A 12,885-nucleotide genomic window follows, 5' to 3' on the forward strand; every position below is an offset into this window, starting at 1 on the left:
CTATTATACACAGACAGGAGATGCCAGGTTTTTTTTTTTTTTTTGCTAGAAAAATACATGGAATCAATAGAAATTCCTTTCCAGAGTTTGTATGATATTCTATGCAGAAGAAAAGTGCCTTTACGTAGGCATTCTAAAGCAGCCAATAGGAGCTGGAAGCACTCCTGCTCACTTTGCCATGATCACATACCATAACAGCAGCAGACTAAAACAAGATCCAGAAATTTCACAGCACAGACTAGAACTGCTGCCTTCTGCACATGAAAGCTAGAAATAGTTTCTATCCAATTGTTCCCATCTCAGAAAATTCATCTTCAGTGTCTAAAGCACTGGATTAACAAATCAAATTAATGTGTAGAAAAATATAGAAATCCAAAGATATGATACAAATGAGAACACAAGTAAAATTTCTGACAAGTAAATAACTACTGGTGATGCAATAGTATAGTCAATTAAACAGTGTTTTAACTCATCAAGGTGAAGAACATGAAGAAAACTCCTCATTGAAAACTTTTTCCTTTGTCATTTGGATAGGGTGAGTATACTTCTGTCTCACTGAAGCTCCACAACATATTATTTGCACACTTCAACTGGTAGGACTACATCAGTGACACTCAGCACTTAAATTTGCTCTACAAATTTTCTAACTAGCCAAACAAATATGCTTTAAGGAAAACAAAGATAAACTTCCAGGGTGTAGCTCTGTCTTTCACAGTAAACAATTAAAAAAAAAATAAAGCAGTTTCAGAAAATGAGGTATTTGTATAACAGAAAAACCTACATACAAACTAATTTGTAACATGACAACAGTGCTAACTTCAGTGCCAGTTTTCAAACTAGACTAAAGTACTAAAAAAAAAAAAGATACTGATTAAATACTCCTCTTATTTAATCTTATTTAAATACTGCAGGATGCTTCTTAAGAGGCATTGCAATACACCAACTGTAGATTGTTCTTTTTCAAAAAGACAAAGTGACTGCTAATGAAATTCATGTAACATTGCTGCTAAGAAAAGAAAGATCGCTTCATGGGAGAACTCAATTCTTAATCAAACACTAACCTAAGAATTTAAAAAGGTAGTCGTTTTCTAAAAGCATTTACAGCTTAAATATTAACTGAGATTCAAGATAAAAGTTTACTAAAAAGTCCACAGCAGTGCTCCACAATTGGTATTGTGGTTCCAGCAGTGCTGCTCTTTGAGGGGACAGAGCCCCCTCTCCTCTGCTGGTAAGTAAAGTGGCTTCAGTTAAACTTGAAACCATGCAGGGCTTCAAACAGACATACGAAGATTATTACTCTGATTTTTAATTATTCTTTTCTTCAGTTGTTAAACAATCTAATATCTTGGTCCCTAGGATGAAGACATTTTTGTATACCTACTTCCAGAAACTGATGGTGCTTTTTATTTAATAAAGAGCTGTGAAGTTTCACACAAATGATTTATGAAAGGATAGACAGTTCCTCAGAGGAACTAAAACATTCTGCTATTCTACTGCTAGATACAACAGATACATTCAATAGTTTTCAATAAATACTTCTTTCTGTCTTGCATCTGGGTTGGAAGATTTTGGGAGGGACTTATACAGGCACCACTTACTGTCATACTCCGATATTCATCTTCAAACATATCCAGAAAAATTTCTTCTCCCTTTTATAAAAAATAAAATATGAACACATCAAATATGAACACATCATGAATCCACAAACATTGCTAAAGAGACATGTTTGTTCTTGTTTAATTGTGTAGTGGGTGTAGGTGGCAAGGGGTGAGCAGCAGGAGTGACTCCTGGAAGAAACCAAGCCAGTGCTCCAACAGCCCCACCACAGCCAGGCACCACAGCAACACTGGCTGTGCCTCTGCAACACAGATTTAAGGAAGAGCAAAACGCTGTTCAGGAGTAAGGGAGAGGAAAAAACAGTGGGGAGGTGCACAAAGGGAGAGAAACAGTCCTGCAACACCCAGGACAGAGGAAGAAAGGAGATACTCTTGGCACTGGAGCAGATTCCCATAGATAGCTCATGGGGACCATGCTTCAGCAGCACAGCAGGTACCTTAGCCCTGAAGAAACCACAGTTTGTGGAGTGTCCATGCTGTGGCCAATTGTTTTTTTCCCAGCTAAGGACAGTAGCTCACAGAGAAGATCCCCACTAGAACAGGGGAAAAGTGTGAGAGGAGCAGAAGCAGCAGAATGGAACTGATACAGATCAACAACAGTCCCAGTGTGCCATCCCTCCTGTGCAGCAGAGGGCAAGAGTTAGAGGAGTTGGGAATGAAGAAGTGAAGTTGATCTGGGAATGGAGAGGTGAAGGAAAAGTGTTGTTCTTACTAGTCTTTGTTTCATGCTATCCAACTTAATTAGCAGTAAGTTAAATTTTACCCAAGTTTTGTCCACGACAGTAATTATTAAACAATCTCTTATCTTTATATGAACCCACATGGGTTTTTTTCTCATCTCATTTTCTCCCCAGTCTGTTGAGGAGAGACAGTGCAAGAGCAGCTGGCCGGGTGTCTGGCAGCTGGCCAAAATAACCCTGCACCTTCTTCCTCAAGAGAATTCCAACACAAATTGGAGGAGAATTTAGACACTTCCATCTAAGTGGCAGTAAACCTGTAACTAAGAAGTTCATGCTTAGGGCTCATTGTTTACAACATTAAAAAAAAAAAGCAAAAAGCTGTAGAGGTCTCAAAACAAGATTAAATAAAAATTCAGATCATCATTTTGAATGAAATACAAACAAAAAGTAATGCCAAGAAGAGGCATCTTCCATATTAGTGCCGTTAGTAAAATCCAAGAAACTTTCTACTGGCATGGCTGCTCCACAATATACACAGCAGCTGCAACAAAAGCAGGACTACTCATTTGTCCTCTGATGCAGAGCCTATGGGACTTCTTAGATCCCTTTTGTGCAGCCACCAATGGGCTTTGGGAAATGTAGGAAGGAGACAAACCATCTAACACTTCCTTCTCTACAACAAATATGTAGTGCTTTCTTGGGGAATGAGACTGGTTTCATTTATTTTAAATCCACATGTAAAGACTTGTTTCTTACAACCCTCTGCATACATACCTTATAGAAACGGCGGAGGAGATGAACGCCTTCTTCTCTTGCACCCTAGAAAAGAGAAAATAGCCATTTCAGGGATTAAAAATACCATTTAATCAAAAATCATATTTAAAAAAATGCACCCAAACTACTAATATCCCCATATGTACAGCCTTCAGCTCAGAATTTGATATAACACAGTTCTAGCACTTACAGCTCAGCTGAGCTTGTTTGTTTCAAAAGTACTTCTTTTCACATTGCTGAGATGGTTAACATACAATCTTCAGAGAGAAAAATGAAACAAACTAACTTTTCAGAGTTAATTAGCAAGGTATCAGCAGACTTGAGAATTGCATACGGAGTATTGCTTCTTTCACTGCATGGAATCACCAGTGGAAGATATTCTAGAGGCTCAAGTTTCACATTAAGCTTATTACAATAAAAAACGAAAACATTTGTGCAACTATACAGCAAGATGCAAACACAAGTAATGTTAAAACTAGCAATGTGAAAGAAAAATACTAACCTCAAGGCATGCAAGATGAACATCTTTTATTATGCTGCCATTTTTAGAAAACACAAGCTGCTTCAGCAATAGACAACCAAGTTCTAGAGTTGCCAAACGGATTTTTCCATCTATGAAAAGAGAATTTCGATATAAGAAACTGTAGCATCTGTCATACACACCCTGCCTGACAAGGGTGGATGTATAGTGTGGATTGCTGTAAGAAGTGAACTGGAAGATACTGGGAAGAAACAGAACCATGCAAAAAGATGGTAATAAAGAGGTATTTCATTACAAAAGCCATTGAAACCAAACACCTTAGTTAATTGGGAACACAGGCTGAATTATACTAGCATCAGGGGAGAATCACAGGTGGCTGGTATGAATTAAGTTACAAGATGAAGTGATGCTTTGAACAGAGCATACTAGCAAAGCACAGGTCTTCCTCACATCCAGAGGATTTAAGCAAAGCCTGGATGTAAAAATCCAGGGAGGTCAAAAGGAAAGAATTTATTGAGAGTTTAAGCTTATCTTTTCAGTAGAATTATTAAAAAATTAGAAACACAAAATTTGAGAAAAACGTGGCAAAAAATGTGCAGCCACAAAGGCCACTGAAGGACAGCAACAAGGTGCTCCAGGCACTGCATCCCATGGAAAAGACCTTTAATGAAGCATGCTGTCCCACTGCAGCCCATGGAGAACCATGAGCAGATATCTATACTGCAGAACATGAATGACCCCACACCACAGCAGGAGGATATGGGCTGAAGAAAGATGCAGGCACTGCAGAGCCCACAAACAAGACTTGTGTACTAAACAAGCACTAGATTTAATTTTGCAGGCAATCAATAATGACAGTGCATCAGGCAAGGGAAACTGGTTCCACTCAAAGTTTTAATAGGGGCAGCATAAGTGAGAGTAGCTGTGGCTTAAACAAAAATTGTGTTTCCATGGAACAGTTCACTAAGCCTTCTATCCCTTCTTTTACAAAAAGTTGAAGAAAAAAAATTTTTTTTTGCGTAACAGTTCAGAACTGAAAACATAATACGTAATTAAAAGAAATCATGGGAAAGTTTACTATTAACCTCCAGAAACAAAGGACAGCTATAAGCAAATTTATTTATTGTGTGTATTTTTGAAGACTACTTCACCGGAAGCAGTGTTACAATTAAAGGTGCCAGAAACCGTATTTTCAGGATGAAATTGTACATTAAGCTGAAATCGCTACCCATCTCATTATTCTTTGTTTGATGTTTTGATTATTCAAAAAAGTGGAAAGAAGGAAAGTTAAGGCAACAGATCCCTCTATAGTCCTGAGCATAAAAACAACTATTTAGCAGAAATGCAGTTACTGGTTACTCAACAACTGAGAAAAACCAGTATTTGTCTTTCACAGCCCATATTTACTTACTGTTCAACAGAGAGCAAGTTAAACAGACACTTTCATCTCAGACACGGGAGGCTAAGTAGCTTTTCAGCTTGTGAAGAAAACAAATATTATAAATGTGATACCTGGTTGTGCAGCATAATTCATTATTCTGATGAGCCCTTCTGCAAGTACATGATTATATGAATTTCTCTCTTCAGCATGTTGGGCAGGAAGCTGAATTCTCTCCAGCTTAACTGGGTCAATGCCTTTGCAGGGGAGAAAACGAAGTAAATTAGAAAACAGGACTATGCCTAAAGGTAAGCATTTAATAGATGGCAGTGGTTTTCTTGGAAGAGTGTTATTAGCAATAAAAAGAAATTCAACACCAACTTGCAAAGTTATCACAAGGAAAAGGAAGAACAACAAAAAGATTAAACACGTTTGGGGATTGTTTGTACCAAAGACCACGTTTCATTTATTTTTTCTAGGAAAATGGCTTACCCTTATTGTGTGACATTGCATATAGAAGACAGAGCACAAAGAGGGCATAGTAATCATCTTCAGCACAGTCCAGTGCATTATAGACCATATCAAGAAAAGGCCTGAGGAAAGGAAAAAACTTTGAATTGGTCAAGAATAAGACAACATTTACAGGAAAAATCAATAACTATCCTGCTCTACACATAGCTAATGAAAGAAGTCTACAGTAATGCACATTTTCAGGCATTAAAGCAAAAGATAACTTGTTTGAGAGTACTCAGATTACGGTATTGTCTCATACTACATTCTGACATTAATTCAAACATTTTTACAGGAATTGTTTCATAATACTTTTCCGAGAACTATCTGTTCATACATTTACCGGGTTTGTTTGTAGCACATATAGTATGTTTGCAGAAGCATTGTACAGCTTAAGTGCATACATAGATACATAATTAAGTTCAAGAAGCTGCAATCACTGTTGCATCAAAAAAGAAAAGAACTCCTACCTTAAAATTCAACTATAAGCAGAGTTGAAAAGCATTTACTATTCCTAGAGCAAGAAGGAAATTTTCACTAACTTTCACTAACAGTTTAGGATAGCAAGGTAGGCTATCCTAAAACGAGTTGTCAAGAACTGTACGCTCAACTGACTAAAGGAGAAAAAAATGAGAAAGAAAGAAACATTTGAATGGAAAAGTTAAAGCTTTGGATTGCAGAAATGTTTTGGTCTCCAAGGTTTAAGCACTAGTGATGGTTTAGAAAGTTTGGTTTTAGAAAATTCTGCATGAAAATTTTTATGTTTCTGTTTTTATTGTGTTAATATTTTGTAATTCAACCTAACTTTAGGTATCGTAACTGCTATAAAAGAAAGCACCACCTTAACAAAGAAACTGGACCATATCCCAAACTGATCAGTAAAGAAGCAATATTCTGTCTTCCTACTGCTTCCCATCTTATTGTTCTACAAGAACACTTGAAAATTTAATTGGAAGCAGATTTGAGACATTCTATATAAGAGATGAGAAAATTTATAGGAATGCAAATACAGAAGTAACTCAGCAAGATGTTACAGTTTCCATACCTGTTCCAGTTTGTTATCTCACTTCCAGAGGCAGCAGCACTCTTTTCTTCATCCGTTGTATTCTGTTCTGTCACAGCAGAGATGGACAATTCTGAGAGCTTGCATCGCTCCATGATTACCATCTCTATTTCTATAAAACAAAAATTGGTATTTTTAACAAACAGTTCTTGCAAGCTTTTACATTTTCCACTTTGCATTAGAAGCCACTGATGCAACTACAAGAGGTATAACCACAGCCTCAAAAAATTTAATGAATAACTGAATGTAGACAAATTTTTCTCCATGATAGAAAAAATGCTTGCTTACATTCCTGTATGAAATTTAATGCTATAAGAAATTTACACATACATACATGAAAGAAAACATGCAAATTATTTTGTTCAATAAATAAATAGCAGTAATCCCCTTCACTAAACCACGGGAATAAAGCACACAGAACATTGTCTGGAAAAAAAAAAAAAAAAATCATAAAAACATTGATGAGTGCTAACAGAGGAAATGGAGTTTCCCAGAGGCTGTAAATGGCTTTCTACCATCAAAGCAAACATGGTACCTAGTCCCACATGCTTCAGACTTTTTGGTAGCACTAGCTTTTGCTTATGAACTTGGACAAAAACTAATAAATGCACCAGTTTACCCAGCAGATTGTGTCATGCTGAAAATTATGGCAGACAATGTACTATCAGCTATTTGATGTGATTTAAGGAAAATAAAAATCCTAGGAAGTCTTATCAAAAAAGGCAACCATGTTTGGACAGAACTGACCAAGAACAATGGTCTTGTTTTTAACTCCTTTTATGCCATTCTCCAAGTTTTGTCATTATAAGTCTGTTTTCTGATGTACACGTGTCTATTAGTTACTAACTATTAAAATAAACAGTTATGATGTGCTAAAAAACCACTCGTTATAGAACCAGTTCTTCTTAAGGCTAGTATTAGATCAAAAGTCCTGAAGTTTAGCAATAAAATAATCTTAGGTTAAGACGTTTTCTCCAGTTTTTAGCAATTACATGTTTTCAAAAAAGTATTATCGATTTTAGCATACTTGAATCACTGAAACATGCACAGAATACTCCTGACCATCTTTTCCACATCATTTGCTTTACTGAATAAAAAAAGCTGTAAAGTTGTGAGGTCTACTTATAAAGCTCTCCATAATCAAAGGCACAAAGACAGCAGGTAGATACAAAAGCATTTTAATGGTTTTCAATCAGACTAGAAGTACACCTCCTGATAGAACGATTTAACATGGGAAAAAAACACAGTCAAAGAGAGTGAAAGAAATCAGCATTTCCATGTTAACCTACTGCAACAAGAGACCAAGCCATGTAACAGATCAAAATTAGATGCACACAGTAAATAAAAGTACCCAAATTGTAAGCAGCATTTTTATTTGCTGATGTACACACCTTCATTTTCACTGCTTGTTCTGATGCCCTTTGAACTTGCTTCCGTACTTTTAGTTTTATCTAAGTCATCTTGGGTATCTTCAGATTGTCTCTCCTCCTCGTCTTCTTCACCAACATTCTTATAGTTGGGTCTTTTCTGCACTCTCTTCTTCCCCTTCTGTTTATTAATTTCAAGAGACCTCTCAAGTGTTTCTGTTGGTTTTATGAAACATCTGATACTTGACTTCGCCTACAAGTATTAAGATTTTACACTGAGCTATAAGCAAGGCATTTTTAACTCTATAAATGCACTTCAGTTCAAAGTTTTGGAATTAAAAACTTAAATTTCAGACAAGTTTCAAAATACAGGAAAGCAGACCTTGGAGAAACAGTACCAAACCAATGAAAGTTGTACCCAAAGTAACATAACCTAAAGACTTGCCATTAAGGAGGATGCCATTTCAAAAAAAAAAGATAAATCAAATGATCAGCTTACCAATGCAGGGTTCTTAAAGCCCTATTCCCCTTCTTTGAATTTTGTTTAACAGCTAAAGCAGTTAATACAAATAAAACTAAAAGACCATATGTAAATAGGATAAAGGCAGCAAAATCAAAAGTGTCTATTAATAGCAATGTATTAATGTGAAACACACTGAGAGGAAAGTAAGCAGTATTCAATCAATACCTAATTTTCCTGATAATCACTTTATATATGAAGAAAATAAATAAAGACGGCATGTCTCTGAGATCAAATGATTGTTTCAGGAGAGTCTGTGTCATCCTAACAACAGCAAACAATGCACTCTCACAGAGAGATGGAACATAAGAAATACTGTGACCAGCAAGATTAAAAGTTTGGTTTCCCATCCTTTTGCAGATTGTTTCTGAGCTGCAGTGCTTTGAGCTCCCTTCACGTTTGCTTGGCCTGCCACCTGGATTACGGGCACACAGCTCCCACCCAGAGCTACACAAACACCACTGAGCCAAACTTCTCTGCTACTGGGAAGTGAAACATAGACTGGGGGCTCCCCCGGCACAGGCTGAAGCTGAACAAAGTTCTTACAGAAACTTCACTACTTTTTAGATCTTGATATTTCAATCACATTTAGCTGAAACTGGCTAAACCATTCAAAACTTGAGGGCAAGCAACAGAAAATATAAGTAAGACTAAATACATATACTGGGGTTCCATTCCTTGCCCCACGTGACTCAAGCATTGAAGATGAAGAGTTCAAAAGATACCTCAGGAAAAAAAGTTGGGAAAAAAACCCTCACTTCAATTAGTAAAGAATACGTTGGAGGGTGGGGGGAAAAGAAGAAAAAAAAAAAAAAAAGATCAGGAATGACTGTATTAGGATGAAGCCAAGCAGAAGTCAAAAGGCCAAAGCGTTTATCTGAATCCTCTGACTTACAAGGTTTTACAGAAATCCTGCATAAGTCTCCTTACACTTGCCACTGAAATAAGCTACATAGTAGGGAGGAACATTTCACAATACTGAAACAAACGATTCAACCCACACTGTGCAATTTACTGCACATCTCCCCCTGAAATTTCTGATATATTTTTAAATATATCAAACTACAGTTTGGACAAATTATAAATTAATTGGAGTCACAACCAAATTATTTTTATTGGTGGCTTCTGGTCAGAAAAGTCCTAAAAAAAGGGAAGGACACGTTAAGTCCTATTCTTTATGGAAAAAAATTACACATGCAAATTGCAAGAAGCTTTTAGATTTTCCCCTCCCTGCATTTACTTCTTACAAGTGTTTCCTAGAACTATTTAACTACCTCATGAAGAATGCAGGTATTTAATATCCTTTTATTACAGGCTGCTGTTTGTCATATGAGCAAAATAACTGAGTGATACACTGATAAGCACTGAAGTATGGTCTGGTCCATTGCAAGAAAGAATGCTGAGAAAAATACATATCCTGCGCTGCCAAGCAAGACTAAATAATTAAAACAATCTTAAATAAAAAAGTTAGCTTACATTGTATATAGTTTGCTTATACATTTAGAGATACTGCTTTTTCATACTTTCAAAAAGTGTCTATCATATTTATAGTTTATAATTTATAATTATAGTTTATCTTGTGCAGTGTGTGCTAGTAAAATAATTAGTAACAACTTCTTATGGGAAGGAGAAAGTAGGTTAAACAAGAAATTGAGAAACATGAATTAGGTAGAACTGACCCACATCTGAATTATGGAGGAAAACAGACCTCAAAAGAAATAATACAGAGCTGAGTATATTTCTTCTAATATCACTCAATGGCAGAAATAAAAGGGAAAAATACGTAAAGGAAAAAGCATCTTAATTTGGTATACTTCTCAAACTCCACGGAGTAGGTTCACTGTTCCCCTCCATGGAACAGTGAGGCCAAATTTACTAAAAAATACGGTTCCTACCATGGAGTGGCAACAAAGCTCCACCTCTGGTACAATTTTGCTAAGTGCCTACCCTAAAAAGCCAGTCGCCTCCTATTTGGTAGCTGTTCATGTGTGACAGCTCGCAGTGTTGTACCATGAATCACAGGACAAGTAAGAAGCAGCAATCTAGAACAGCATTATAAATATGAGAACAGATGAACAGACATTTAAAGGAAACTCCTAATACTCCTCACATTAACGTAAGCACAAAACGTGCTACAGATATTTTGCCACTCTGCACAGTAAACAGAACAGGAAAAAACCTCCCTTCCACAACATATGCTATCTCACCCTTTTGCCACAGACTTCCTAGTAACAAAGCTGCTTCTGCTCAAGGAGCACACAACAGTCAGTATGCAACTAGCAGAAGGTCAGACATTTCCTAACGCAAATAAGAGATTGCTTTATCTCACAGCATTCAGTCAGCTCCACTGGCAAAATGTTAATAACCAGAACTGAACCTAGGCTGGATGATAGAAGTACTGGAAGACTTTGCAGTGTCTGACCACCACAGAAGAGAGAAATGTGGACAAGTAAGAACATAATGTTGCAAGACACAAAGCATTTTTCTGCAGTCATATTTAACAATTTTTCTGCTCTTATCTCCTAAACACAATCACCTTAATTTCCCAGTTTCAAGATGCTGGCATTTCTAGCTACTTTCTAGATATTACTGATATTTCAAATAGAATATTTGCATCTAAAAAGAAGGAAAATATCCATATATTACTTGACCACTTACTGAGTTTCTCTGAACATCTTGCTCAGCTTTAGAAGAAAACACAGACAGGTCACCATTAAGTATAACTTCAGCCAATGAGTTCACCAAAGGGGCATAATGTATAATAAGAAAAACCTATTAAAACAAAGGTGGAAAGAAATATTAGACACATTACATGACACGGTTTCTCTACTTCAATCATTGAACATACTTTCATTTACGTCCTTGTTGAATACTGGTATCTTAAGTTTACATACACAGTAACATTAAATTGTTAACACTAATAGTTCATGAAATCTGCTTCAAAACACATAATTCCTCTAGAGCATAATCCCTCTACAGATATTCTTGTTCTTTCTATATTCTTCTTTATTCTATGTTCTTTCCCTACATTTTAAGCTACCTAGTTTTAATAAAGAAAAATACAAGCCATGAAACAGATCAAAACCCTCTGTTTTCCCAAGAGAATATTTCAGATTTAGGTAGATTCAAACTGCAATACATGCCTAGGAGAATCTCATCTGTAATTCTACAAATCCTGTCCTGAAATATTGCATGACTCTATTGTGAACTGTTTATGAAGTGTTGTACACAAACTGTATCGGATGCTTCAAGAGCTGTCATTATGTGCTACAAGATCCCCAGAAGAATACTGACTGAAGAAGCTACTTAATCTGTCTTAAAGAAAAACGAGCTATTATTTTTTATTTTTAATAAGAAAACTGGAAAGTGTTCAACAGTGTGTTTGCCGATTTTTTAAAAATGGTTTTGTCAGAATAGATGACAATATGGTAAATAATATTACATATTGCAACACTACAGCAAAACACATTCTGAAATAGGACAAAATAATTCAAATACGTACTTGAGAAAGAAGATAGAGAGAAACTTGGAGACTTATTTTTGGACGCTCCCCACCCTAAGGAAAAGAAGTTGTAGAAGTAATGAAAAACAATGATTTATTTCCATAAAGTTAAAGCACTGATACTGATTAAAATTTTATTTAAAACAAAATTTTTAACCTCGTATTCTTTCACATCCTATCACAAAATATCCACTAACGATGGTGCTCTTTAAAATTTACTTTTTGGTAAACAATTTCAAATGAAGACTCTCCAGTTAAGAATACCTCACAGTCTACAAGCTTAAAAATGGCTTCTGATTGTTCTCAGTCACAGCCCCTTTAATAACAGAGCAACAGATAAATACCCCAGAATTAAGTTGGTATTTCCTACTCAACCATTCCTTCACAAGTTTTTTCTGATAGCATTCATTAAAGAATTGGCTATTACATAAACAATTATATAAACAATGAAGAATTATGTATAAAGAAAAAAATAATATTGACAGACATTTTAATTGATCAACTAAATAACGATGAACCAAAGTATTCAAACTACAACCTACCTCCTCCTCCTCCAGTCCTTATTTGTTTCAACATACAAACATAGGCATCAACAGCATTAACCCTACCAAGGAATACAAATTGCTATGCATACTGAAAGCAAATAATTCCTTTACAACTTATAAATTCGCATGTATTCACTTACCTTATCTTGATTTACTAATGAATACACATAGAGGGGAAGAAAGAGCCTATTAAGTAGGTGGTCTGTCAGCACATCATTTAAAAATTCACAATTAATGATAAGTATATCATTAAGGTAATGCAAATGATCAAGATGTTCTGCTACCAGGTCACTCAGCTTGCCCCTATTCCTGTGCCTGAAAAACAGAGCAGATAAAGTCTCAGGTAAGTAAATTTCTTTTTTAAAACTTAATGACTTTAATAATTCACGTCCTATCAATTGCCTTGTGCAGACTGACAGCATAAAACAGATGTTTTCACATATAATGCA

At 35.9% G+C, this 12,885-nt stretch overlaps 1 protein-coding gene across 6 annotated transcripts in view; it reads right to left on the reverse strand.

Moving 5' to 3' along the window:
• CLEC16A (C-type lectin domain containing 16A) overlaps positions 1-12,885 on the reverse strand; it is a 63,112-nt gene that overhangs the window by 39,634 nt on the left and 10,593 nt on the right. For all 6 annotated transcript variants that reach the window (XM_085237571.1, XM_085237570.1, XM_085237575.1 and 3 more), the window contains exons 7-16: positions 12,577-12,751; positions 11,892-11,945; positions 11,048-11,161; positions 7,894-8,122; positions 6,485-6,614; positions 5,422-5,522; positions 5,064-5,186; positions 3,573-3,682; positions 3,071-3,115; positions 1,599-1,649 (exon numbers count right to left, since the gene is read on the reverse strand). In XM_085237571.1, the coding sequence (XP_085093697.1) occupies positions 1,599-1,649; positions 3,071-3,115; positions 3,573-3,682; positions 5,064-5,186; positions 5,422-5,522; positions 6,485-6,614; positions 7,894-8,122; positions 11,048-11,161; positions 11,892-11,945; positions 12,577-12,751 (1,132 nt within the window). The remainder of the gene's footprint in view (positions 1-1,598; positions 1,650-3,070; positions 3,116-3,572; positions 3,683-5,063; positions 5,187-5,421; positions 5,523-6,484; positions 6,615-7,893; positions 8,123-11,047; positions 11,162-11,891; positions 11,946-12,576; positions 12,752-12,885) is intronic.

The sequence above is a fragment of the Meleagris gallopavo genome, chromosome 16 (assembly GCF_905368555.1).
Source record: "Meleagris gallopavo chromosome 16, MGAL_WU_HG_1.1, whole genome shotgun sequence".
In the NCBI taxonomy this organism is placed as follows: Eukaryota; Metazoa; Chordata; class Aves; order Galliformes; family Phasianidae; genus Meleagris; species Meleagris gallopavo.